At 52.3% G+C, this 27,801-nt stretch overlaps 1 protein-coding gene across 1 annotated transcript in view; it reads left to right on the forward strand.

Annotated features, from left to right (window-relative positions):
• Window positions 1-409: 409 nt before the first annotated feature.
• Window positions 410-27,801, forward strand: part of DAGLA (diacylglycerol lipase alpha) — a 41,594-nt gene continuing 14,202 nt past the window's right edge. The window contains exons 1-11 of the mRNA XM_054390645.1: window positions 410-504; window positions 1,831-2,042; window positions 5,262-5,363; window positions 7,120-7,258; window positions 13,095-13,182; window positions 19,510-19,644; window positions 20,479-20,556; window positions 21,987-22,111; window positions 22,891-23,047; window positions 23,774-23,857; window positions 23,991-24,068. Of these exons, the coding sequence (XP_054246620.1) occupies window positions 410-504; window positions 1,831-2,042; window positions 5,262-5,363; window positions 7,120-7,258; window positions 13,095-13,182; window positions 19,510-19,644; window positions 20,479-20,556; window positions 21,987-22,111; window positions 22,891-23,047; window positions 23,774-23,857; window positions 23,991-24,068 (1,293 nt within the window). The remainder of the gene's footprint in view (window positions 505-1,830; window positions 2,043-5,261; window positions 5,364-7,119; window positions 7,259-13,094; window positions 13,183-19,509; window positions 19,645-20,478; window positions 20,557-21,986; window positions 22,112-22,890; window positions 23,048-23,773; window positions 23,858-23,990; window positions 24,069-27,801) is intronic.

A 27,801-nucleotide genomic window follows, 5' to 3' on the forward strand; every position in this document is an offset into this window, starting at 1 on the left:
AGAGGCTGCCCAGGGAGGTGGTGGAGTCACCATCCCTGGAGGTGTTCAACAAACATGGAGATGTGGCACTTCAGGACATGGTTGAGTGGTCATGGAGGTGCTGGGTGGAAGGTTGGACTTGATGACCTTGCAGGTCTTTTCCAACCTTAATGATGCTATGACTGAGGCTGTTTCCTCTTGTCCTGTCACTTCCTCCTTGGCAGAAGAGACCAACCCCCACCTGACTCCCACCTCCCTGCAGGGAGTTGTCGAGCAAGAAGGTTTCCCCTCAGCTTCCTTTTCTCCTTCTGCTGGTGTGGCTTTGTGGGACTCTCCTGAGGGTCTCGAAGGTGCTGATGAGAGTCTTTGGTTCTCCTCTTTGGCAGGAGGTGAGTGTTGTGCCTGCTGACCTGCCTGAGACCCACCAGCCATGCCAGGGATTGTCGTGTTCCGCCGCCGCTGGTCCGTAGGCAGCGATGACCTGGTTTTGCCAGCTGTCTTCCTCTTCCTCCTGCACACCACCTGGTAAGTGAGAGAGGCAAGAGCCAGCCCTCTTGATTTCTCACCCCCCCCCCCTTCTCTTTGTTGCTCCTCTTTCTTCCTCCTCTAAGCCTTCCTGCAGCTGGAAGGTTTGTTTGGGGTGTTTGCGACAGACACCAACAGCTCTCCAGCTTCTGGTTCTTTGGATATGGTTTAGTTCCAGTTGCACAGAGGGAACCTGATCAGAGCTCCCTGCATAGGATCATAAAATCATTAGGGTTGGAAAAGGTCTCTTAAGATCATCAAGTCCAACCTTCCATCCAGTATCTCCATCCTCCAAGGTGGTCCTACCCAAGGTGCTCCCCTGGAGCTTGGGGCTGTATTTCTAACCCAGTATCTCCATCCTCCAAGGTGCTCCCCTGGCACTGTGTTTCTAACCCAACATCTCCATCCTCCAAGGTGTTCCACTAGAATTTGGGGCTGTGTTTCCACACAACATCTCCATCCTCTAAGGTGCTCCACTGGAGCTTGGGGCTGTGTTTCTACCCAATATCTCCATCCTCCAAGGTCCTCCACTAGAGTTTGTTGCTCTGTTTCTACCCAGCATCTCCATCCTCCAAGGTGCTCCCCTGGAGCTTGGGGCTGTATTTCTAACCCAATATCTCCATCCTCCAAGGTGCTCCCCTGGGACTGTGTTTCTAACCCAGCATTTCCATCCTCCAAGATGCTCCATTGGAGTTTGGGGCTGTGTTTCTACCCAATATCTCCATCCTCCAAGGTCCTCCACTAGAGTTTGTTGCTCTGTTTCTACCCAGCATCTCCATCCTCCAAGGTGCTCCCCTGGAGCTTGGGGCTGTATTTCTAACCCAATATCTCCATCCTCCAAGGTGCTCCCCTGGGACTGTGTTTCTAACCCAGCATTTCCATCCTCCAAGATGCTCCATTGGAGTTTGGGGCTGTTTCTACCCAACACCTCCATCCTCTAAGGTGCTCCACTGGAGTTTGTTGCTATGTTTCTACCCAACATCTCCATCCTCCAAGGTGTTCCCCTGGAGCTTGGGGCTGTGCTTCTACCCAACATCTCCATCCTTCAGGATGGTCCTACCCAAGGTAGCCCACTGGAGTTGGGGGCTTTGTTTCTGTAGAGGGGCTCAGGAAGAGAACAAATTGGAGTGGCAGCTCCTGTAGTATAATGGGACCTGACACAAAATCAGACTGGTCAGACTGGGGGAGCAGGGCCTCTGGATGGCTTGTGGCAAGGAGATTTCCAGACCCTTGGCCACTGAGGATCCTTAGAAGCTTTGTGAGGGGGAGGGTATTGCAGCTTGCTTTTGGCTTCCTGCTGGTAACAAGGTGGTTTGTGCCTGGCAGGTTTGTGATCCTGTCTGTGGTGCTCTTTGGGCTGGTGTACAACCCCAACGAGACCTGCTCCCTTAACCTGGTGGACCACGGCAGAGGCTACCTGGGCATCCTGCTCAGCTGTATGATTGCAGAGGTGGCCATCATCTGGCTCAGCATGAGAGGCAGCATCCTCTACACAGAGCCCCGGGACTCCATGCAGTATGTGCTCTATGTCAGACTGGGTAAGAGGCCCTGAGGACCTTCCTAATAATGACTCAGCCTCCACACTGCCATCTGCTAATCACAGAAGAACTTCTCTTCCCCTACCACCCATGACAAACACACACACACATACATACAGAGCTTCTGAAAGACATCCAGATGGCCACTTGTATGTGGTGTGCATCTGAATCCATCACGTTGACTGCACCCTGTCATTGCTGTAAGACTCTCATGCAATGCCCCAAATAATCTTCCTAGCAAACCTTTTTCACTTGTCAGCCTCATTGCCATGCAGGTCCAGCCTTCCCCTCTAACAAAATCTGCTCCCCTTCTGGCTCCTGACACAGATCTGCCACAGTCAGATGCTTCTACACCTCTCCCCCACCTTTTCTTTTTAGTCTTCCCCACCTTTTCCCCATCATCCAGGGATGCATTTCATGGTGCTCCTGCCCCTGAGGCATGTGCCTGTGCTACAGGCACGTCCACACCCACCCACCTTCAGACATGTGCTTGACCTCTTGGCTTCACATGTGAGGCACCAACCTGTACTTTGATACTTCCACCTCCAGGCACCATGAGATAATCAGGTTTGCCACCTGCTCACTGCTTCCATCCTCTCTTACACTGCATATTTGTCTTCCTAAAAAACATTGCCTGCCTCCCTCACCCGTCAAGAACTAGATCAGAAAAGAGATTGTTCCTTGCTCTCTTATTCAGGGGCTTCCCTTTTAGCTTGCCTTCCCTGCCCTCTGTCCCCCCCTGCCTTCCCTGCCCTCTGTCCTCCCCATCTCTGTCCCCCCATGGCCTTCCCAATGCAGAACCATGATCAAGTTGGAGACAAAACTCTTTTGTAGATGCAGAGTTGAGCTCATTTCAGACAAAGCTTCTCCTGGGTTGGGTTCTTGTTGTTGTTGGTTTTTTTTTTTTCTGGGTATTTTTTGCATCTCTTTTTTTGTTTTTTTGGGTTTTTTTTTCCTGTTATGCAGAATTTGCTCACACCCAGGGGTGACCTTGCTTTGAAAGCTCTGTCTGGGAGAGACATTTTCCACCTTCTGAGTGCAAATCATTAACATCAAGAGCAAACAAAATCTTTCTCCATTCTCCCAGCCACTCTGCAGTCTCCCTGGGGAAGCACGAAGCTCCCTGACAGTTTGAGTAACACCCTGTTAAAACCAGACTCAAATAGGGCAGGGGAGGCAGAGAGAAGCCAAAGAGCCATTTTTTGACCCCCCCCCAAAAAAAATCCTCCCCTTTTCTTCTTTTCTCTGCTTTAAACTCTAGATCTGGATTGACACTGGGTCTTGGGTCTCCTCCACACTTGTCTCGTGGGGGTTTTTACTCTCCATGGCTTCATCAGCTGTGATGTTAGAAAGAGGGAGTGTGACCATTGTGTGGGCAAGGTCCATGTGACTGTCCCATTTTAAGCATCTGCTGTCATCCACATCTAAGGAAAGAATTTCCACCATGAACCCAGGAGAGTCACATCCCTGCTACTGCACCTTGTGTCCTGCAGCGAGAATGGGTTGGGTTGGAAGGGACCTGATCTAGGGAAACGTGTCCCTGCCCATGGCAGGGGGGTGGGAACTAGATGGTCCTTAAGGTCCCTTCCAACCCTGACTATTCTGTGACCTTCAAGATCATTTGGTTACAACCTCCCTGCTATGGGCAGGGACATCTCCCACCAGCCCCAGGTTGCTCAAGGCCTCATCCAACCTGGCCTTGACCTCCAGGGAGGGGACATCCACAACCTCCCTGGGCAACCTGTGCCAGTGTCTCACCAATATGACAGGGCAGACAAACCACAGCAGGCAAAGCCTAGCTCAGCTTAAGAGCATAGGCTGGGCTGATCAGGAACCAGGTTCAACCTTTACCTGAACCATCTCCAGCCCTGGTTCCTTGCCCACTGCTGTTAAACTCTGTGTGTCTTTGAAGTGGTTTTTACCAGACTGGTCAGAGTCTGTAGTAAGGCACTTCTGGAAAGCTTTTCTGCCATCCCAGTGGGGTAGAGAAGATCTACATGTAGAGCTACACCTAGATAAGGAGGGTGGATGCTTAGTTGGCTAAGCTGGAACATGGGATTAGTCTCAGCTCCACCAAAGCCTTGCTTGGCATTGCTAAGCAAGTTCTTTACCTTGCCTGTACTCTGGGGGTGTAACGTGTAGGTAAAGTGTGAGGAGGGGCACTTCAGAGTAGTGTCTTGGGGTATTTTTTGGTTTCCATTCTTAATCCCCCCCTAGTTTCTTGTTCGTTACCAGGGAAATTGAGGAGTCAATAAATGACTCCTTGAGGGATGTGTCCTGGGAATTATTACTGGGAGGAGGACTGCAAGGAGCAAAGGTGCTGGGAACATTTGCTAAGTGTAGGAAGCAGAATTCATCCTGGATACACCCAGCTGATTCCCTGTGTCTCTGAACCAGGCCAACTGGCCAAAGTGGCTGAGACCTAGCTACTGGTGCACTGTGATTGTTCTTACCTGAGGGAGGCTTCCCACTGCTGTGTGGCTGATTCACACCTCTGCACACATTCCCCAATCCCAACATGGTGAGGTTGGAATGGACCTCTGGGGATCATCCAGTCCAAGCCCCCTGCTCCAGCAGGGCACCCACAGCAGCTTGCCCAGCAGCACAATGCCTAGGGGGGGTTGGAAGCTCTCCACACAAGGACACTCCACAACCTCTCTGGGCAGCCTGCTCCAGGCCTCCAGCACCCTCACACCAAACAACTTTCTCCTCAGCTTCACTTGCAACCTCCTGGCTTCCACTTTGTGCCCTCTGCCCCTTGGCCTGGCCCTGGGCACCACTCAGCAGAGTCTGGCCCCAGCCTCTTGCCCCCCACAGCTCCTTTAGCTCTTGCTGAGCATTGCTCAGCTCCCCTCTGGGGCTGCTCTTCTGCAGGCTCAACAGCCCCAGGGCTCTCAGCCTTTGCTGCTCACAGAGCTGCTCCAGGCCCCTCAGCACATGGCTCTTGTCTCATTTTGGAGTAGTTGGTGCTAAGGCCACGTTCCATTTTTGGTTCACTTTCTTGAGCATCACCTCCCCAAGCACCGAGGCTCAGTCCTGTGCTCACTCATTCACAGAACTGATTTGGAAGAGCCCTCTGAGATCAAGTCCAACCATCAAGCTGAGACCATGTCCTGCTAAAGAAGCTGGGTTGGGTTTTCCACCCCAGAAGATGGGCAGAGGCAGTCATGAACCCTTAGGGAGATGCTGCAACCCTCCCTTGTGTTCCCTTTGTTCCAGCCATCCTGGTGATCGAGTTCATCTACGCCATCGTGGGCATCGTCTGGCTGACGCAGTACTACAGCTCCTGCAACGACCTCACAGCCAAGAGTGTCACTTTGGGTATGTGTTTGGAGCATGGTTTGGCCACATCCCATGGGTGTAGCCATCTCCTTGCCTTGGGGAGCTCTTTCATTGGTGTGTGTTGGGATTGACTGCTTGGGGCTGTCAATGTGGTGCTTAGTTTTCCCCCCAGACATCACTGCCCAGAACAGTTGGGTCCATTCGTTTCTGCTGTCTGCACCGAAGCAAGAAGTCATTTTCCCATGGGAGGGGCTTGCATGGGGAGTCCTGTAAGAACTGGTTCCCCTTCTTCGGTTTTAAAATAGCTTTAGTGGTTTTCTGGAGCTCCTTTTTAGTCTCAGCCAGTGTCATGGCAGGGATGATTCAGAGAATCACAGAATGGTTTGGGTTGGATGGGACCTTAAAGATCATCCAGTTCCAACTCCCTTCCATGGGCAGGGACACCTCCCACTAGCCCAGGTTGCTCAAGGCCTCATCCAACCTGGCCTGGAACAGCTTCAGGAAGGAGGTATCCATGGCCTCCCTGGGCAACCTGTTCCAGTGTCTCCCTACCCTCACTGTCAAGAATTTCTTCCTAATCTCCAGTCTCAATTTCACCTCCTCAAGCTTCATTCCCTCTCATCCTATCACTACAAGCCCTAATGGGGCTCAGGATACTTAGTGAGTACTTACTGGCCTTTTGCATGGGCAATCTCATGGGGCTTCTGGATCTCTCTTGGAGCAATCTCCTAAATACCAGCTGGAGAATCTAGCTGGGATTTAGAAGCCTTTGCAGAGGAGATTTCCCTTTTTTGCAGCTGGCTGCAAGAATATCTGGGGGAACTTTCCCTGCCCTGAGGCATTGGTGAGGTGGCTCTGATTCATGTGGTGAAAAGCAGGAAGAGGTAGACTCATAGAACAGTTTGAGTTGGAGCAACCTGATCTAGAAGGCAGGGGGTTAAATGATCTTTAAGGTCCCTTCCAAACCATTCTGTGATTCTCTCACCTCGTTCCAGCTCCTCCTGGCCACAGACAGTGTGATGGTTTTAAGACTGTCACAGAGTTCAAGCAGAGAAAGTGAAAGAATGTAAATAAGTCACTATTAGGTGTAAGAAAGCAAAATACTGATTGTTCTAAACACTTCCATTAGAGAGGTAGAAATGTTTAAGCATCTCTACTCAAAACACAGTTGGGGCAGTCTGAGTCGGGGACTCGGCTTGCTCGCTCGGTTTTGCTGGCTGTCTGGCTGCTGCTTCTTTTCTGGCTGAAGAGAACACACTGACCTTGACAAGCTAAGCCTAACAGCCTCTCTGCTTCTTGACTCTCTGCCTTCTGCCAGGAGGGTCTGGGGGGGAGGTCCCTTGGGGGAAGCAAAGGGAGCTTGGTTGTGCTTTTCTGTTGCTTGTACACATTTGTAAATGTTGTGAATTGTGTCTATTTGTCCATATTCATTGCATTCCATCATAGATTGTAGATTTGCTTGTAAATACAGCTTTCATTTGCTTCCAGACTGAGCTAGCCTGGTCACCGTCAGCGTGAGGGGGGTTTCAGCTCTCACACTGTTACAGGCAGGGACACCTCCTACTAGATCAGGTTGCTCAAGGCTCCATCCAGTCTAGCTTTGAACACCTCCAGGCTCGACAGGAGCTTCTCTGGGCAGCCTGTTCCAGTGCCTCACCGCCCTCATGGTGCAGAAGTTCCTTCTGACATCTCATCTGAATCCAGCTGCTTCCGCTTGGCAGCCGTCGGCCCTTGTCCTGCCGCCGCCCGGCTTTAGCGGCAGGGCCTCCTGACTCCTCCTCCTCTCTCTCCTCAGGGATGGTGGTGTGCAACTGGGTGGTCATCCTGAGCGTCTGCATCACTGTCCTCTGCGTCTTCGACCCCACAGGCAGGACCTTCGTCAAGCTTCGAGCCACCAAGCGGAGGCAGCGCAACCTGAGGACCTACAACCTGCGGTAAAGCAGCGCTGCCGGCAGGCTGCCCCTGCTGCCTTGGCTTCTCGAGGTGTGCTCTCCCCACCTGGCTCCAGGGCAGCCTTCAGCTCCAGGCTTTGCTCCTCTGTGGCCTGGATCAGGAATGGTGTGGCCAGCAGGAGCAAGGAAGTCATTCTGCCCCTGTGCTCAGCACTGGTTAGGCCACACCTTGAGTGCTGTGTCCAGTTCTGGGCTCCTCAGTTCAAGAAAGATGTTGAGATGCTGGAAGGTGTCCAGAGAAGGGCAACAAAGCTGGGGAGGGGACTGGAGCACAGGGCTGGGGAGGGGACTGGAGCACAAATCCTCTGAGGGAGCTGGGGTTGCTTAGCCTGGAGAAGAGGAGGCTCAGGGGAGACCTTCTTGCTGTCTACAACTACCTGAAGGGAGGTTGTAGCCAGGTGTGGTTGGCCTCTTCTCCCAGGCAACCAGCACCAGAACAAGAGGACACAGTCTCAAGCTATGCAGGGGGAAGTTTAGGCTTGAGCTTAGAAAGAAGTTCTGCACAGACAGAGAGATTGCCCTTTGGGATGGGCTGTCCAGGGAGGTGGTGGGGTTGGCATCCCTCGAGGTGTTTAAGAAGGGCCTTAGTGCCATGGTCTGGTTGATTTGTTAGGGTTGGGTGATCAGTTGGACTTGATCTTGAAGGTCTCTTCCAACCTGGTTGATTCTGTGATTCTTCAGTGAGGGTGAATTTTGGAAAGAGTGCAGCTCAGTCAGGTGCTGTGTGTGGGCATCTGCAGCCAAAAGAGGCAGAGCAGGCTGGTGGCTTGGTTGGATCATGCATTAGTCACTGCATTGGGGAATCCTTCTGAGCCCTATGGAGCTGGTGCTGACCACAGCAGCACAGAATGGTAGGGGTTGGAAGGAACCTCTGGAGATCATCCAGTCCAACACATCTGTTAAAGCAGGTTCACCTAGATCAGCTTAGAATCATAGAACTGTTAGGGTTGGAAGGGACCTCAAGGCTCATCCAGTTCCAACCCCCTGCCATGGGCAGGGACACCTCACACTACAGCAGGTTGCTCACAGCCACATCCAGCCTGGCCTTCAAAACCTCCAGGGATGAGGCTTCCACCACCTCCCTGGGCAACCTGTTCCAGTGTCTCACCACCCTCATGGGGAAGAATTCCTTCCTGACATCCAATCCGGATCTACTAATTTCTAGTTTTGCTCCATTCCCCCCAGTCCTCTCACTCCCTGACACCCTGAAAAGTCCCTCCCCAGCTTTCTTGTAGCCCCCTTCAGATACTGGAAGACCACAAGAAGGTCTCCTAGAAGTCTTCTCTTCTCTAGACTAAACAACCCCAACTCTTTCAATCTGTCCTCGTAGCAGAGGAGCTCCAGCCCTCTGATTATCCTCATGGCCCTTCTCTGGACACATTCCAGCACCTCCAGATCCTTCCTGTAATAGAGGCTCCAAAACTGGATGAAATACTCCAGGTGAGGTCTCACCAGAGTGGAGCAGAGGGGGAGAATCACCTCCCTTGACCTGCTGGCCACACTTCTCTTGCTGCAGCCCAGGCTCTGGTTGGCTCTCTGGGCTGCAGATGCACACTGGTGGCTCATGTTAAGCTTCTCATCCACCAGCACCCCCAAATTCCTTTTCTTTGGGGCTGCTCTCAAGCCAGTCCCTGCCCAGCCTATATCGGTGCTTGGGATTGCCCCGACCCAGATGCAGGACCTTGCACAGGAACACCTCAAGGTGGGTTTTTACTGACTCCAGAGAAGGAGACTCCACAACCTCTCTGAGCAGCAGCTTCTTTGTCCATCCTGTAGCAGTATTGATCCTGCTAAGAGCAAGCCAGCACTTTAGATTTTGCTTAGCTTGAGACAGCATCTTCCTAAAGCCCTTTTCTTCCTTTATTTCTCTCTTCAAAACACAACCTTTTGGCCTGAGGTTTCTTCTGTTTGGTCTTGGCCCAGAAGTGATGTCTTTTGTGTTGGCAGTCAGGTCTTTTAATTAAGAATTGATTATATTTTGAGCTTCCCAGATGGGGGATAGGAAAGCTTTTTTTTTTTTTTTTTTTTTTTTACCAAGAAAGGCATTTTTCAGTCTTTTTTTTTTTTCCTTTTTTCTTTTTTCCAGTAGCAGTACAACACAACCAGGCTTTGTTTCTTTCTGCAGTCTTGACATCTGTGACTGTCAGGGAGGAATGTGGCCTTGTAGGACTTGAGGGCATTCGGTTTTGGATGCTAAAAACTGAGACTTTTACAAAATACTCTGCAAATTTGGCTTTTTTTTTTGGCTTTTTTTTTTGCTTTTTAAAATCTTTTCCATTTGGAATATGTATCCCAGAGGGTGTTTTGAATGCCTGTTCTTGGAATGGGATCCTGCAGGTTGTCTTTTTGAGGGCAAACCAGTGTTTTAAGGATGTTGCTGCTGTTGTCTCTCACCTGAACTATGATGGGCAGCTTTGTCTTGGTGTTGGTTAATGCTTGGACTCTGCAATCTTAAAGGTCTTTCCCAACCTAAAACAATTCCATGTTTTTGGGATGATCATGCAGGGAAGGTTTGTTGGAAGGAGCCTGATTTCTCTTGGGGAGTGTTAGATGTTCCTCCCAAACCTTTCAACGTGTTGCTGGCACTAGCCCTGGCTGTTTGGAGTCAGTGCTCTGCTAGCCTTGCATTGTGATCTCTGAGGAGGTGGGGATGAGAAGCTGTGACAATCAGCAGGTCAAGGGAGGTTCTCCTCCCCCTCTCCTCTGCCCCACTCAGGCCACAGCTGGAGTCCTGGATCCAGTCCTGGGCTCCCAAATTCAAGAGAGACTGGGAACTGCTGGAGAGAGTCCAGGGGAGGCTCTGAAGATGCTGAGGGGCCTGCAGCAGCTCTGTGAGGAGCAAAGGCTGAGAGCCCTGGGGCTGGTGAGCCTGCAGAAGAGCAGCCCCAGAGGGGAGCTGAGCAATGCTCAGCAAGAGCTAAAGGAGCTGTGGGGGGCAAGAGGCTGGGGCCAGACTCTGCTGAGTGGTGCCCAGGGCCAGGCCAAGGGGCAGAGGGCACAAAGTGGAAGCCAGGAGGTTGCAGGTGAAGCTGAGGAGAAAGTTGTTTGGTGTGAAGGTGCTGGAGGCCTGGAGCAGGCTGGCCAGAGAGGTTGTGGAGTGTCCTTGTGTGGAGAGCTTCCAACCCCCCCTGGGCATTGTGCTGCTGGGCAAGCTGCTGTGGGTGCCCTGCTGGAGCAGGGGGCTTGGACTGGCTGAGCTCCAGAGCTCCCTTCCAAGCCCAGCCATGCTGGGACTCTGTGTGACACTATGGATCTGTGCCTCACTGCATCAAAAGCTCTTTGACTCAGTGCATTATTTTTTCCCAAAGGGAACCCAAGTACCACAGATGGCAAAGTTTGGGTTTGGTTTTTAACCAGAGAACTTGAAAATCAATCAAAACAAACCCAAAAATTCTCTCTCCTGTGAGGAGTTTTGAGATCTCAGACAAGAGTGAGTGAAGGTGGTTTTGTCCTTTGGGCCATGGCCAGGTTTATCCCTCCAGGCCTGTAACATTTATGGAGAGCTTGTTCCTGCTGTCTGCCACTCTAGAAAGGGAACCTTAACAGATGTTAACAAGCACAGCGCTGTGGGCTACAACCTGCAAGGGAAACAGAAACCCTTGCTGTGTGTTCACCACAAACCCAGTTGTTTGTTGGCAGAGCATAGACTCTGAAATCCACCACTTGCTCAAAGCCACTCTCTCCAGAGGCTGGATTGTGGAACTCTGCCTGTTCCTGGGTTGTGGTCCCCTAAGATGCTGAGGGAGGGTAGGTCTGATGGAAATCCCTCACTCTGCCTTGAGATTTGTCTTCTGATGGACAGCAGTGCTGTGACCTTGGTTGTACAGTGGGACTAAGTGAACCTCATGAGGATCAACAAGGAGAAGTAGCTTCTACACCTAGGGCAGGGCAACAGCCAGTGTCAGTCCAGGCTGAGGGGTGAAGGGCTGGAGAGCAGCTGTGTGGAGAAGGACTTAGTGGTGCTGGGGCATGAAAACCTGGAGATGAGCTGCCTCAGAAACCAACCATGTCCTGGGCTGATCCCCAGCAGTGGGAGGGAGGGGATTCTGCCTCTCTGTTGCACTCTGCTGAGAACCACCCTGCACCTCTGGAGTTCTCAGCACAGATATGGAGCTGTTGGAGCAGGGTCAGAGTGCACAGCAGTGATGGGAGGGCTGGAAGCCCTCTGCTGTGAGACCAGGCTGAGAGAGTTGGGGTTGTTCAGCCTGGAGAAGAGAAAGCTCCAGGGAGATCTTCTGGAGCCCTTTCAGTGCTTCAAGGGGCTGAGAAGAAAGCTGAGGACTGACTTTTGAGCAGGGCCTGTTGTGACAAGGGTGATGGTTCAAAACTAACAGAAGGCTATTTGGACTGGAGAGAAGGGAGAGATTTCTGCCCCTGAGGGTGGTGAGAGCCTGTCCCAGGGTGCCCAGAGAGGTGGGAGCTGCCCCAGCCCTGGCACCACTGCAGGTCAGGTTGTGTGGGGCTGGGAGCAACCTGCTGTGGTTGGGGCTGTCCCTGCTGACTGCAGGGGGCTTGGACTGGATGACCTTTAAAGATCACTTCAAGCCAAACCATTCCATGATCCTATGGTTCCACTTCTCCTGAGCCATAATTCCTGTGTCTTACCTGATGGGGGAAAAAACCCTGAATTCATGGCACCAAGGAGACTTTGTGTACAGACTCCTGCTTTCCTTTCTGTGGGACCCTGCTGAGCTCTCTCCCAGTGCTGTTCCCTCAGCAGTGGCATCGTGATATGTGTGGGCTCTTTGTGTTCTTGCAGAGCTAAGAAAAATCAAACAACCAAACAAACAGCTCAGCTAATTGTGCTGAGGCTTTTCTAAGCAACTTGCTGGAGAGCTCCTGTGGAAGTTCAGTGTCAGAAAGAAAGAATTTGGGGGAGGGGAGGGGGGTTTGTGGGGGGAGAGGGAAGGGGAAAAGCTGGAGTCAAAATAGCTCAGAGCACACTTTGCTTGTTCAGCCCCCGCAGTGAGGTTGTGAAGCTCTTTGCATTGCTGCCCGAGTTCCTCTGGCATGTGGTGGAGCAAGCTGAGTGCTGCCAGCTCTCTCCTAGGGCATTCTGAGTCTTGTTTCTCTTTTGGAGTCTCCCTTGGAGGTTATGGATCATTGCCCTGTGGGTTCTGCTCCTCCTCTTGCAGCCAAATACTCCTTTACCAGCATCTTTTTTCTCCAGGTGTAACCCACTTTAAGTGCTTGGACTTTACCTGGTGGCATCCCAGGATCCCAGCATGGTGGGTTTGGAAGGGAACCCTGGAGATTATCCAGTCCAAACCCTTTAAAACAGGGGAGGATTAGTGTGGACACAAGAAACCATTTTTTGCCCTTGAGGGTTGGCAAGGCTTGTCCCAGGCTGCCCAGGGCAGTGGTGGAGTCCCCACCCCTGGAGGGGTTTCTGAGCTGTGGAGCTGTGGTGCTGAGGGCCATGGGTTGATGGTGCCCTGGCAGTCGATGCTTGGCTTCCATGATCTGAAAGGTCTCTTCCAACCAAAACCATTCTGTGTTCCTAAGCTCTAAACCCTGGAGCAGACCCCTGAATGCTGCTCATTGGGTTCAACAGCTGAAGCTGGCTTGGGGAAGGTCCCACACCTCCTCTTGCTTCCCCCATCCCACTGCCAACACCACCTGCACTGCCCCTGCTCCGGCGGGTACCCGCTGCCTGCCCAATCCCTGCCCACATCACCGCCCCCTGCTCTGACTCTCTCTTATGATGGCTTAGTGCAGGTTTCACCAGGGGTAGCCTGGGCTGGGTGGCTTTGTATCAGACCCAGTTGTGTCCTCCTGCCTGTCCTCATGTGCACCCCCCTCTGCCCTCTGTTCACAGCCACCGCCTGGAAGAGGGACAGGCCAGCAGCTGGACCCGCAGGCTCAAAGTGTTCCTCTGCTGCACACGGACAAAAGACTCTCAGTCGGTAGGTACCAAACATCTGCCCTCACACAGGGAGCTCTCAGGCTCTGCTGCTGAGATGTGGGGCTCAGCAGGCTGGGAGCAGCATGGGGTTCCTGCTGGCAAGCCTGGATGATGTGGGATCGAGGGAGGTTCTCCTCCCCCTCCACTCTGCCCTGGTGAGAACTCATCTCTGGAATATTACATCCAGTTTTGGGCTCCCCAGTTCAGGAGGGACAGGGAGCTGCTGGAGGGAGCTCAACAGAGAGCTACAAGGATGGTGAAGGGACTGGAGCACTGCCCTGGGAGGAGAGGCTGAGAGCCCTGGGGCTGTTCAGTCTGGAGAAGAGAAGGCTGAGAGGGGATCTGATCAATGTCTATCAATATCTGAGGGCTGGGGGTCAGGAGGCAGGGGACAGGCTCTGCTCACTTGCACCCTGTGCTAGGACAAGGGGCAATGGATAGAAACTCCAGCACAGGAGGTGCCACCTCCACATAAGGAGGAACTTCTTCAGTGTGAGGGTCACAGAGCACTGGAACAGGCTGCCCAGAGAGGTTGTGGAGTCTCCTTCTCTGGAGACTTTCAAGCCCCATCTGGATGTGTTCCTGTGTGACCTGTGCTGGATTCTGTGGTCCTGCTCTGGCACGGGGGTTGGACTGGATGATCTTCAGAGGTCCCTTCCAGCCCCTGGTATCCTGTGAGCCTGTGGTCCTGTGATGTGTGGTGCATTTCAGCATGAGTTGTCTCTGGGTTCTGGAGGCACAAAGATGAGCCTTGATGGCAGTGCATGCAAGGACTGGGAATGCCTTGCAAGGAGCTGAGCTACCCTCAGAATGACCAGGCTTGAGGGTTTGGGGTGTGCTTGTTCCTCTTCCTTTCAGCCCACATAGCCTGAAGGAGCATTTGTGTTTCTGCAGGAAGATACAGGCACAAAGTGGAAGCCAGGAGGTTGCAGGTGAAGCTGAGGAGAAAGTTGTTTGGTGTGAGGGTGCTGGAGGCCTGGAGCAGGCTGGCCAGAGAGGTTGTGGAGTGTCCTTGTGTGGAGAGCTTCCAACCCCCCCTGGGCATTGTGCTGCTGGGCAAGCTGCTGTGGGTGCCCTGCTGGAGCAGGGGGCTTGGACTGGCTGAGCTCCAGAGCTCCCTTCCAACACCACCCTGATGGGATTCTGTGTGAAGAAGAAACAGTTTAAGTTTCTTGCATATGCTGGGCTCTGAATTAGTGACAACCTGTCTGGAAACCTGCTAGGAGTTATCAAGGACACTTCAGCAAAGACATCAGTGCAGAGAAATGGCCAAAAAAAATCAGGGGAAACGTTTAGCTTCAGTAGAAGGGCATGGAAAGTGACAGGGAAAGCATCAAGGGACCAAGCACATCAGTGATGTCCTCACTAAATATAGCCTGGTCTTTGGTCTCCTAAAAGATGCAGCTGAAAAAGGAGCAGATTGGAGGGGATGTGGACTTGTAGAGGAAGAGAAATGAGATTGGGATTTTAACCTCAGAAGGGAAAGAAGTCAGAAGATGGTGAGGCAGGTGAAGGCTACCTGCAGGTGTTCCTCACAGATGGCTACCAGTATGGGTTAGATTAAAAGGCTTTGGAGGGAAGTGCTGTGCAGTTGTCTGCAGGCTGCAGTTTCCAAAGTGCAGACAGCTGCAGGAATGGTCACAGCCCTCACTGCAGAAGTCCAGCAGCCTGGACTGGCCCCCTTGCCCTGCCAGTAGCCCCTCCTGCAGGACTGGATGAGATGCCACTGTGTTGCCAGGCAATGTCCCAAACCCAGCCTGCTGTCCCATTGAGAAGTCACAGCCCAGAACTGCCAGCTCAGCTGTTTCCTATCTGTCAGCACTCTTTCAGCTGGATTCCTCCAATTCTGCCTCACCTCTGAAGTCCTCTGCTGTGATTCACCCAAAATCCTTCATCATCTTCAATCCTTAGAGCTATTGGAAGTCCAAAAGTAAGGAGACTCCTACAAATGACCTCCATAGATGGTTGAAGGAATCATGGAATTTCACAGAGTCCCAGCATGGTGGTGTTGGAAGGGAGCTCTGGAGCTCAGCCAGTCCAAGCCCCCTGCTCCAGCAGGGCACCCACAGCAGCTTGCCCAGCAGCACAATGCCCAGGGGGGGTTGGAAGCTCTCCACACAAGGACACTCCACAACCTCTCTGGCCAGCCTGCTCCAGGCCTCCAGCACCCTCACACCAAACAACTTTCTCCTCAGCTTCACCTGCAGCCTCCTGGCTTCCACTTTGTGCCCTCTGCCCCTTGGCCTGGCCCTGGGCACCACTCAGCAGAGTCTGGCCCCAGCCTCTTGCCCCCCACAGCTCCTTTAGCTCTTGCTGAGCATTGCTCAGCTCCCCTCTGGGGCTGCTCTTCTGCAGGCTCACCAGCCCCAGGGCTCTCAGCCTTTGCTGCTCACAGAGCTGCTCCAGGCCCCTCAGCATCTTCAGAGCCTCCCCTGGACTCTCTCCAGCAGTTCCCAGTCTCTCTTGAACTGAGTCACTACAGGACAAAGGCCTTTGCTGTTCTGCAGGAACCCAAAAACACGTTCTGGCCTTCTCACCCTCCCAGTGACTTGCTCCTGCAGGACTGAATAAAATACCACCATGTTCCCAGACAGTGTCCCAGCCTTGACCTGCTGTCCCACTGAGACCTCATACCCAGGACTGGTGGCTCTCAGAGATCATCTCCTAGAGCTGCTTAGGACAATCCATCTGGAAAACTGAAGCCAAACAAGCTTTGTGTCTCAGCAGCTCCAACAGCAGCATTTTTTCTATCTGTGAGTCTGCTGGAGGCTTGGAGCAGGCTGCCCAGAGAGGTTGTGGAGTGTCCTTGTGTGGAGAGCTTCCAACCCCCCCTGGGCATTGTGCTGCTGGGCAAGCTGCTGTGGGTGCCCTGCTGGAGCAGGGGGCTTGGACTGGCTGAGCTCCAGAACTCCCTTCCAACCCCCTCCATGCCATGAGTCTATGATTTCCTTAGGGGTTATTTACTGCTCATCTGCTTGCCTGTGCCACCAGGCCACAGGCATCTTCGCTTCCAATGACAGCACAACCAGGTCACCTCACCCAGGTACCTGGAGGTGCTGGTCCTGAGGGTGGAGGATGGGTTCTGCAGCTTTGCTGAAGAGCCCTGAGAGGCCTCCCAGTGACCTGATTTCTGAACAATTCTGATTTATTCAGGAATGCAAAATATTTCACTTCATGTCAGGGTGTTTTGGTTTTTTTTTCCCCTTCTTTTAACAACCTTCACTCTCCAGCAGCTCTGTTCCTACTCTTATGTTTGAGTTCAGGAGAAAAGCAGCCAGATACCAGCTCTCCCAAATTCCTTCTGCTATGGAATTTCCATTTTTACATTCAGCTGGAGCAATTTCCAGCCTCTTTTTTTCTTCTGCAGAAACAAGCTCTGACTTTGTGTGTCCTAGTGTGACAGGCTGTGGAATGAATGTCTGTGTAAGGGAGCAGAAATGAATCCATCATCCCTGTCTCTCCAAGCCTTCATGGGGAGGAAAAAAAGTGTTCTAGCAGATGATTGTCATCTTCTGGGTGGAAAATAATGCTGCAGAGTGGATATGGCTTTGGGGCAGGAATCTGCTCTTAGGGGCTGGAGTGAATTCTGAAGTGTTAAGTCTCCACCAGATCTACCAGCTCCATACCCATAGAATCACAGAATGGGTTGGGTTGGAAGGGACCTTAAAGATCATCCAGTTCCAACCTCACCACCATGGGCAGGGACATCTCTCCACTAGCCCAGGTTCTTCAAGGCCTCATCCAACCTGATATTGAACAGCTCCAGAGAGGAAGCATCCATGACCTCCCTGGGCAACCTGTTGCAGTATCTCTCCACCCTCACTGTCAAGAATTTCTTCCTAATCTCCAGTCCAAATCAACCCTCTTCTAATTTAGGATATGTGGAAGAACACCACAATTAATCCACTTCCAGGTGGTCCAGGAAAGCTCTTCTTCTGGAGCAGAACATACAGGTTCATAGAATCACAGAATGGGTTGGGTTGGAAGGGACCTTAAAGATCATCTGGTTCCAACCCCCCTGCCTTGGGCAGGGACACCTCCCACTAGCCCAGGTTGAACTTGGCTTTTTCCTTTGATCAGACTGTGAAGGGTTGTCACTGTCACTTGGGGTTGATGGATTCTGGTCCTACCTGACTTGGAGGCTGTTTGCATTCCTTGTCTGCTTAGAGGAACTGCTTTAAGATTTATGGGGTCAGCACTTCAAGGATACTGCAACTGAAACATTGGAGAGGTTAATGCTGGTCCATTTGCTCTTCAGTGGCACAGCTGGCATGGAAACCTCACACAGTTGGCATCTCAAATCCCATTCTTAATGGTGATTTAACTGGCTTTTGGGTAGGCAAGTGACAAATGATAGGAAGTCATCTTGCACTCCAGGAGTTTGTCAGTGATAAAGAAATGTAGGTCACTGCTGCTGAAGGAAAGGATTTGCAGGGGTTTTGTATTTTTTTTTTTTTTTTTTACCCATCAAAGAAGAGAGATGGAGAGATCTTGGCCTGAAGATCAACCCTTCTTCAAGTGCACAGCTCAGCCTTTCTCTGCAGGCAAAGCTGCAGTTGCCTGGTCTTTGGGTGCTGAGTAAAGGATGCTGTGAAAACATGGGCTAAAAGGTCAGGGTAAGGCTGTGACAGACCTTGTACAAAGGTCATGGATGGCAGAAGTCAAAATGCTGACCCTTGGGGTGCTGCTGCTCTTGCTCAGGCCTTGTTGATCCAACCTCTGGATCACCTGAGTCTTTAAGTTTGCCAGACTCACAGTCCAGCCTACTTCCAACCTCCCAAACCATTTCCCCATAAGGTCTTGTGGGCTCTTTTGTGATCCAAAGCAAAAATATCTTGGTCACTCTGCTTCAGAGCCTTTGCTTGCCCCTCTCAGGTCACTTCTGTCCCTTATGCCTTGTTTGGGGTTTGTTTGGGGGGGTTTGGTCACCTCTTCTGGGAACTCTGTGTTTAATGACTCAGGTCTTTCTCCAGGTTCTCCTTCTCAGCCCCTTTTGTTTGGATGTAGTCCAAGATGAACAATTGGACTTTGATGGTTTTGAAGGTCTTTTCCAACCTCAGTGTTTGTATGAGCTTGGTAAGTTGCTCAGCTCTTTCAGCACCAAGAGCTGCCATGCCTAACACCTGCTTGTTGCAACTGACTCTTCCAAAGCCCATAGCAAAGAGCAGGATGGTGAACAACAAAGCAGCTGTGGAGATCAATCGGGGCTGGCTTCAGAGCTGTCACCTTCTCTGTGCTTTGCCTGGGGTGGTGAGGTCTGGGTTGAGTTATGGATAAAATGATCCCAGAGCAGAGGTAAAATAAACTGTTAAACACCACAAAATCAGAATCCCCCAGAACAGCCTTGGTTCAGTTGGCCTGGATCAGCCAGAGTGGGGTCAGCAGGAGCAGGGAAGGAATGGTCCCCCCAGACTGGGCACTGCTGAGGCCACACCTGACATCCTGGGGTCAGCTCTGGGCCCCTCACTCCAAGAAGGACTTTGAAGGGCTGGAGCAGGTCTGGAGAAGGGCAACACAACTGGGGAATAGTCTGGAAAACAGGGCTGGTGAGGAGCAGCTGAGGGAGCTGGGGGGTTGAGCCTGGAGAAGGCTAAAGGGAGACCTTCTGCTTCTCTGCAACTCCCTGCAAGGAGGCTGGAGCCAGGTGGGACTTGGTCTGTTCTCCCAGGGCATAAGTGCCAGAACAAGAGGAAATTGCCTCAAGTTGGCCCAGAGAAGGTTTAGGTTGGACATGAGGAACAATTTCATTGCTGCAAGAGTGATCAGGCACTGGAACAGGCTGCCCAGGGAGATGTGGTGGAGTCCCCATCCCTGGAGGTGTTCAAGATACATGTGGCCATGGCACTTGGGGACATAGTTTAGTGGCCATGGTGGTGTTGTGTCGACAGTTGGACTGGATGATCCTAGAGGGCTTTTCCAACCCAAACAGTTCTATGACTCTACGAAATTGGTTTTGAGGAGAAAAGGCAACTCTGAGATCACCTTGGACTGGGATTTGCTTGGTTCTCATCTTACTTCCTCTGCTGTATTTCCAACTTAGAGATGAGAGCATTGCTTCTCCCTCCCTTTTGATGGCAAGGTGCTCTGCTTGCCCACACAAACTCCCATCACAGCACAAATTCAGTCTCAGCTGAAGCCTGCAAATGTGCCTGTGCTAAAATAAACCCCACGAAGACCATCAGAGCAGACACTGCGTTCCCTGAAGGAACCTCCTGGATGGGTTGGAGACGGCGCTACGGAAACGAGGCCATTCCCGCCGTGTCCCTGTCCTCTTTTGAGGCTCCCCACACCCAACCTCCTCAGCTCTTCTCTCCTGGACTCTTTGCAGGATGCCTACTCAGAAATTGCCTACCTTTTTGCTGAGTTCTTCAGAGACCTTGACATCGTGCCCTCCGACATCATCGCGGGGCTGGTCCTCCTGCGCCAGCGGCAGCGAGCCAAGCGCAGCGCCGTGCTGGATGAGGTAGGTGGGTGAGGAGCCCTCTCACTTGGCTCTCTTATCTTGCTGCTCTTAATTGACTTGCTGAGAACTTTAGGAGGAAGCCCTTTACCATCAGGGTAGTGGAACATTGGAACAGGTAGCCCAGGGAGGTAGTTGAGGCTTGCAAGGTATTCAAGGTGAGCCTCAGCAAATAACCTGAGCTAGTGGAGGATGTCCCTGCTGACTGCAGGGGGGGTTGGATGACTCTTGGAGGTCCCATCCAACACAAACCATTCTCTGACTCTGCCCACCTTGCTGCTGTTGCAGGATGAGGCTGCTGACAGTCACTAAGCTGTCAAATTAAAAAAGAAAAAAAGAATAAAATCCAAACTTCTCCAGCAGCTTCTTCCAAGATTCCCAATGAGCTAAAGTGACACTGAGCCAAACACTTGAAACCTGTTGCCTTTTTGAGGCAGGTGATAGATCCAGATTTAGTTCTTGACCCCAAACAGGCCCTGAAAGAGGTGGGAGGTACTTGTAAGCACATGGGAAGATCACTTCTCCAGTCGTGATGTGGAGAAGACTCTAGCACCTGGGTAGAGAAAGCTGCAGGAGGAACTCTAGGGAAACATTCCCAATCCAACTGTGGGTTGTCCAACCCAGCAGAAAACTGTTTGGGGTTATTTTGCTGCTCAGAGGTGGGGTTCAGATAGTGGTGAACAGGTGAGGCAGCAAAAAGAGCAGCAGAATAGGAGCCAGTTGAGGAGATTGGTTGGGGTACTGGAAAGTCTTGTCCCAGGTGCTTTCTGTTTTGAGGTGTGGATGTTGTCTTGGTGTCACAGGGCAGAACTTTTGATGTGTGTTTGTGACTTCCAGGCAAACAATGACATTTTAGCTTTTCTGTCTGGGATGCCAGTGACCAGGAACACGAAGTATCTGGATCTGAAAAACGCAGTAAGTACCTGGATTGAGGTCCTGCAACCTTCTCCTCCTTCCTCACATAGCCTGCCTCTATTGTTCTTCTCAGTGGCTTCTCTTAGTCCTTTCTGTCCCTCTCTGGAATACTCCCAAGAAATTCAAGTGAAATGAAATTTAAAATGACATTTAAAATGAAATCAAAGAAATTAAAATGAAATAGAATCACAGAATTGTTTGGGTTGGAAGAGACCTCTAAGATTGAGTCCAACCATCAACCCAACACCACTTCAAGGGAGGGAGTCCAACAGAAAGCTACCAGGATGCTGAAGGGAGTGGAGCACTGCCCTATGAGGAGAGGCTGAGAGCCCTGGGGCTGTTCAGTCTGGAGAAGAGAAGGCTGAGAGGGGATCTGATCAATGTCTATCAATAGCTGAGGGCTGGGGGTCAGGAGGCAGGGGACAGGCTCTGCTCACTTGCACCCTGTGCTAGGACAAGGGGCAATGGAGAGAAACTCCAGCACAGGAGGTGCCACCTCCACATGAGGAGGAACTTCTTCAGTGTGAGGGTCACAGAGCACTGGAACAGGCTGCCCAGAGAGGTTGTGGAGTCTCCTTCTCTGGAGACTTTCCAGCCCCATCTGGATGTGTTCCTGTGTGACCTGTGCTGGATTCTGTGGTCCTGCTCTGGCAGGGGGGTTGGACTCAATCTCTGGAGGTCCCTTCCAGCCCCTGGTATCCTGTGAGCCTGTGACCACCGTGGCCACTAAACCAGGTCCCCAAATGCCATGGCCACATGATTCTCGAGCACCTTCAGGGATGGTGACTCCACCACCACCTTGGGCAGTCTGTTTCCATGGCTGACCACTGTACTAATGTACAACAGAATCCACCCTTGTTCTCTGGAGGCTTTTTAGGCTTTTTGTCTTCAGACCCCTTTTAAAGCCTCATCTCTGCCCTCCATGAGTGGGAGAATTCTCACATGGATGAGGAATGGCAATGTGAGGGGTCTCCAAAGCTAAAGGTATGAGTGCTGCATCCAGGAGCATCATGCAGAGCTCCATATGGAAGTGCCACCAGCAGAGCTCATGGAGCCCAGCAGGCAAATCTGCATCTTGATAAGGGCAGGGAGCTGCCTGGTGTGAGCTGGAGCCTTTCTCCCAGCTGGGGCTGCCTCTCAGGATGGAAATGGCCACAGTCTGGTCTGGTCTGTGTGACTCAAGCTTGGCTTTTCTTCTGGGCACGCTTGCTGGGCCAGTCCTTCACTTGGCAAACCGCCTGCACCCCCCTTGATGAGGTGCTGCTGCAAGATTGCCCCAACCCAGCATCTCTGAACAAGGATTCCATGATGAGGCAGCTTGTGGCTGTGCCTTTCTGGTGGTGCTGAGACCAACTTGGTGCTGGGAGGAGGAGGGAGACTCAGTGTCCCGAAGAGCAGGTGGCGTGCAGCGAGTCCCTTGTCTCTTGCAGCAAGAGATGCAGCGCTACAAGGAGGTCTGTTACTACATGCTGTTTGCCCTGGCTGCCTATGGCTGGCCCATTTACCTAATGAGGAAGCCCACCTGTGGACTCTGTCGCCTGGCCAGATCCTGCTCGTGAGTGTCCATCCCTCCCTCTGCCTCCTCCTCTGCCTTTCCCTTCTGGTTTTTTCCTAGTTCGAGGTATTTCGTCCCTTTGCTCTCCATCACCCCTCGTGTTTCTTGTGCCTTGCCCAGGGCAGGGGAGTTGGAATTGCTAGAGCCGTGGTAGGACAGAGCTTGAAAGTACAATGTCCAGGAGAAGACTCTGGGGGGACCTTAGAGCTACATTCCAATACCTGAAGGGATCCTACAGGAAGGCTGCAGAGGGACTTTTCGTGAGGGTATCTAGAGATAGGACAAGGGGGAATGGTTTGAAGCTGAGGGAGAGCAGGGTTAGGAAGAGGTTCTTCAGTCCAAGGGTGGTGAGACTCTGGAATAGGCTGTCCAGGGAGGTTGTGGATGCCTCTTCCCTGGGGGTGTTCAAGGCTAGGGTGGATGAGACCTTGAGTCTAGCTGAGAGGCATCCCTGCCCCATAGCAGGGGGATTGGGGTGGATGATCCTTGAACTCCCCTTCTCTGGTCCCTTGAGGAGATCCTAGCCTCACCATGCGTTGGTTCCTTGGGAACTGCTTGCCCTGCAGCTCTCTCTGGTGCTCGGAAGGAAAATTGCATCTGCTGCCGGCGCTGCTGGTGAGCTGTGTGCTGCTGCGGACAGCAGCTCCCGCAAGCGGCGGCAGTCACTGCTCTTGTGCCTCGCTGCGTCTGTCCTCCCTTCCCTCGCAGCGTTCCACCACAAAGCCAGCCCCTTCCCCAGCCCTCTTTTCCTCCAAGCTCTGTTTGTTTCACCCCTGCAGGTGTTGCTGTCTCTGCCCGTCCCGGCCCCGCTATGCCCCCAGCGTCACCATCGAGGAGGACAACTGCTGTGGCTGCAATGCCATCGCCATCCGGAGGCACTTCTTGGATGAGAACATGACCTCGGTGGACATCGTGTACACCTCTTGTCACGATGCAGTAAGGAGCTTCTGCAACTCTCCCCCCTACCCCACCTTGATATTTGAGACCCCCCTCTGCCATGAGGATAGGCTAAGGGAGCTGGAGTTGTTCTGCCTGGAGAAGACTCCAGAGCTGCCTTCCAGTACCTGAAGGGATCATTCAGGAAGGCTGCAGAGGGATTTTTAATAAGGGTGTATAGAGACAGGACAAGGGGGAATGGTTTGAAGCTGAGGGAGAGCAGGGTTAGACTGGATCTTAGGAAAAGGTTCTTCAGTACAAAGGTGCTGAGAGTCTGGAATAAGCTGCCCAGGGGGGTTGTGGATGCCTCCTCCCTGGAGAGGTTTAAGGCCAAGTTGGTTGATGCCTTGAGCAACCAAACCTAGTTGATAGGTGTCCCTGCCCATGGTGGGGAGGTTGGGGTAGGTATCCCTGAGCTCCCTTCCAACCTGAGCCATTCTATATGAGTCTGTGATCCCAAGGCCCCCCTTCTGATGGGACTGAGGTGCTTCCAAGTGTAGTGGTAAAAAGAAAGAAACTTAAACTTTTTTTCTGCCTCTAGAGCATTTCCATCTTCTCTCTCCACCAACAACTTCTGCTGCTTGGACAGAAGTATTTGCTGCTGCCCAAGATGAGATCACTCAGAGGAGTGTTTCCCCATGAGGCAGAACCTGTCACCCTTCTCTGCAGGAGAAGAATGCAACAGGAATGCCTCACCTGATTGTTACAGGAGTGGATCTTTTCCAGGTCTATGAAACCCCTTTCTATGTGGCTGTGGACCATGAGAAGAAGAAGGTGGTCATCAGCATCCGAGGAACTCTGTCTCCAAAAGTGAGTGTGGGCTTCAGTGGCCTCACATACCCTTGGCCACCCTGGCAAACGTCCAGGAGAGTCTGAGACCTTCCTGATTCACACTTGATGTTTGATTTAGCTGAAATGTGATGACTCCTTTCTTTTCTTCCAGGATGCTCTGACTGACCTAACTGGGGATGCAGAGCGCCTTCCAGTTGAGGGTCACCATGGAACGTGGCTGGGACACAAGGTGAGGAAAAGAAATCACAAATCCAAACAAAACTCCACCACTTCTTTTCCTCATGGTTTGGCTTCTTTATTACAGCTTCCTCCCACCTTCCACTCCCAAAAAAAAAAGTGCTTGAGGTGTTTTGTAAGGAGGCTTTTAGGAACTGTCTGAAGTGCAGAGCTCAGAGAGTTGTGAGCAGTGCTGCAGAGCCTAGGCAGAGGCCTGTAGCTTGTGGTGTTCCCCAGGGGGTCTGTATTGGGTCCAATCTTGTTCAAAATCTTCATCAATAACCTGGATTGAAGGGACAGACCTAGAGCCCTCAGCCAGTTTGCAGATGGTACAGAACTGGGAGGAGTGGTTGGCACCCATCAGGCTCTGCTGCCATTCCGTGAGACCTGGCCAGGCTGGAGAGGTGAGGAAGGGAAACCTCAAGGAGTTCAACCAGGGCAAGTGGAGGGTCCTGCACCTGGGGAGCAATTGCCCATGATCTAACAATATGCCCTCATGGCCAAGAAGGCCAGTGGGCTCCTGGGAGCCATGAAGAACAGTGTGGCCAGCAGGTCAAGGAAGGGTCTCCTCTTCCTCTACTCTGCCCCAGTCAGGCCACAGCTGGAGCACTGGGTCCAGTTCTGGGCTCCCCAGGTCAAGAGAGACTGGGAACCACTGGAGAGAGTCCAGGGGAGGCTCTGAAGATGCTGAGGGGCCTGGAGCAGCTCTGTGAGCAGCAAAGGCTGAGAGCCCTGGGGCTGGTGAGCCTGCAGAAGAGCAGCCCCAGAGGGGAGCTGAGCAATGCTCAGCAAGAGCTAAAGGAGCTGTGGGGGGCAAGAGGCTGGGGCCAGACTCTGCTGAGTGGTGCCCAGGGCCAGGCCAAGGGGCAGAGGGCACAAAGTGGAAGCCAGGAGGTTGCAGGTGAAGCTGAGGAGAAAGTTGTTTGGTGTGAGGGTGCTGGAGGCCTGGAGCAGGCTGGCCAGAGAGGTTGTGGAGTGTCCTTGTGTGGAGAGCTTCCAACCCTCCCTGGGCATTGTGCTGCTGGGCAAGCTGCTGTGGGTGTCCTGCTGGAGCAGGGGGCTTGGACTGGCTGAGCTCCAGAGCTCCCTTCCAACACCCACGCTGGGACTCTGGGTTTCTGTGTCCATAATTGCATTGAAATGGCTTTGAAATGGTAAAGTCAAACCCTGGGTGTAAAGCAGGACAGTCAGGCTGCTAATTAAACCCTGTTCAATTAGTAAGAGCCCAACATCTGCAGAGACTTTAGAAGGGAATCGTTGGAGTCATCCAAATGAGTTTTTCATCCAGTGACCCTTCTCAGAAGTTGTAATCAACACCTTGAGGAGATGTTTAAAATTCTGCAGCGAAGGGATGGGCCAGGTCGGAGCGCATTGAAGGACGCCGGCAGGACGTGGATGGGGGGAGCTGAGACTAATGCTCTGTGTCTGTGTTACTGATCAGCACTGAGCTGACTAAAATCCATTTACTGGAGAGCTGACCCTTGGCCCAGTCCAGCAGAATCATGCCACACATGCTGAGTTTGAAGATTATCAGGAATCTGGCAGCCTCTCAAGACGAGCTGCCGGAGCGGGAAAGGAAAAGACAACCTGGAGGTTGTGTGTGTTGGGAAGGACACAGCAGCTGCTGGAGAGGCTGAGCTCAGGGGGAGGAGGTTTGTGGTCTTGCAGGTGAAAGGAGGGGGTTCTGCTCCTCTATCCCCTTTGCTGAGACCCCACCTGCAGCTCTGGAGTCCTGAGCACAGCACAGACATGGAGCTGTTGGAGCAGGGCTAGAGGAGGCCACAGCGGTGACGGGAGGGCTGGAAACCCTCTGCTGTGAGGCCAGGCTGAGAGGGTTGGGGTTGTTTAGGCTGGAGAATAGAAGGCTCTAGGGAGACCTTCTGGTGGCCTTTCAGTCCCTTTGGGTGGAAAAGACTTTCAAAACTCATCTACGGTAGCCCCATGCAGTCAGCAACTAGAGCAGGTTTCTCAGAGCCCCAAACAACCTGACCTGCAATGGTGCCAGGGCTGGGGCAGCTCCCACCTCTCTGGGCACCCTGGGACAGGCTCTCACCACCCTCAGGGTCAGAACTCTCTCCCTTCTTTCCAGTCTGAATCTCCCTTTTTCAGTTCAAACCTTCAGCCTTTGTCCTGTCACAACAGGCCCTGCTCAAAAGTCTGTCCCCAGCTTTCTTCTCAGCCCCTAGAAGCCTTCTGGACTTGCTCTAAGAGGTCTATGTCTTTCTTGTACTGAGGACTCCAGATCTGGATGACTGAGGGCACGTAACTGATCTTTAGCCATGTGACTCTTTAATGCCTTCTAAGCTCCTGTCTCCTGCAGTGACAGTGTCACCACTTCTTGCACTGAGTCATTAGGTCCAAATGACTCTGCACAATCACTGTGAGCAGCAAAAAGAAGGTAAAAGGGAACAAAAAGGTAGCCAAGGGGGATTCCTTCTGGTTTTCCTGTGCAGAAAAGAAACTAGGAAGAGATCCTTGCAGAAGTTGGCTTTTCCTTGTGAGTTTTTTGCTGGAAATCTTCATCTGCCAGTGCCTGAGATGAGCCATGAGCAACTCATTCCCTTTCTTCTCCACTGAGCTGTTCTTTGGCCTCTGTGTTATTTCTTTTTCTTTTTTTTTTTTCTTTTTCCCATTGTTGCTGGGACAGCAGAAAGCTTCAGCCTGAGATGTTATCAATATTCATCTGCAGACAAGAACATCCCCAGGGGAGCTGGTGGGGATCAGAGAGTTTTCAACTGCCAGGCTGCATGAATTTTTTATGTTCAAAAGTCAACTTCAATACAAAAAGAAATGAAGTGTCCTGGTAACACATTTAATTAGGGGAAAAAGGACCTGGGGAGGTTGGTGACAGCAGCTGGAGATGAGCCAGGGGGTGCCCAGGTCGCCAAAAAGGCCACCAGCAGCCTGGCCTGGATCTGTGAGAGTGTGGCCAGCAGGAGCAGGGCAGGGATTGTCCCCCTGGAGTGGGCAGTGGTGAGGCCACAGCTGGAATCCTGGGGTCAGTTTTGGGTCTCTCACTCCAAGAAGGACATTGAGGAGCTGGAGCAAGTCCAGAGAAGGGCAACAAAGGTGGGGAAGGGTCTGGAGAACAGGAATGGTGAGGAGCAGCTGAGGGAGCTGGGGGTGTTGAGCCTGGAGAAAAGGAGGCTGAGGGGAGACCTTCTGGCTCTCTGCAGCTCCCTGCAAGGAGGCTGGAGCCAGGTGGGGGTTGGGCTCTTCTGCCAAGGAAGAAGTGACAGGACAAGAGGAAATAGCCTCAAGCTGCCCCAGGGGAGGTTTAGTTTGGACATGAGGAACAATTTCTTGCTCTTGAGGGTAGTCAAGACCTGTCCCAGGCTGCCCAGGGCAGTGGTGCAGTCCCCATCCCTGGAGGGGTTTCCGAGCTTTGGAGCTGTGGTGCTGAGGGCCATGGGTTGGTGGTGCCCTGGCAGTGCTGAGTCAAGGCTTGGACTCCATGATTTTAAAAGGTCTCTTCCAACCCAAACCACTCTGATTCCCTGACTCTGTGCTGGTATGGAGGCCTGGCCATGCAGGAGCTCCCTCTCTCTTGCTGGCTGTTTGTTGTCTCTTGCTGGTTCCCTCCTGTTCCCTCCACAGGCTGCTGTGGCCTCTTATCTGCACTCAGCTTCACGCAGAGTCCATCAGGCAGCCTACAAAAGCAACCTCTTGATGTGTACATGAGCTGCCTTATCATTCCACCAGTACCACCACTGAAGCTGTTTGATTGCTTGGGTTGCTGCAAATGC

This window comes from Indicator indicator, chromosome 21, assembly GCF_027791375.1.
Source record: "Indicator indicator isolate 239-I01 chromosome 21, UM_Iind_1.1, whole genome shotgun sequence".
NCBI classification, from domain to species: Eukaryota; Metazoa; Chordata; class Aves; order Piciformes; family Indicatoridae; genus Indicator; species Indicator indicator.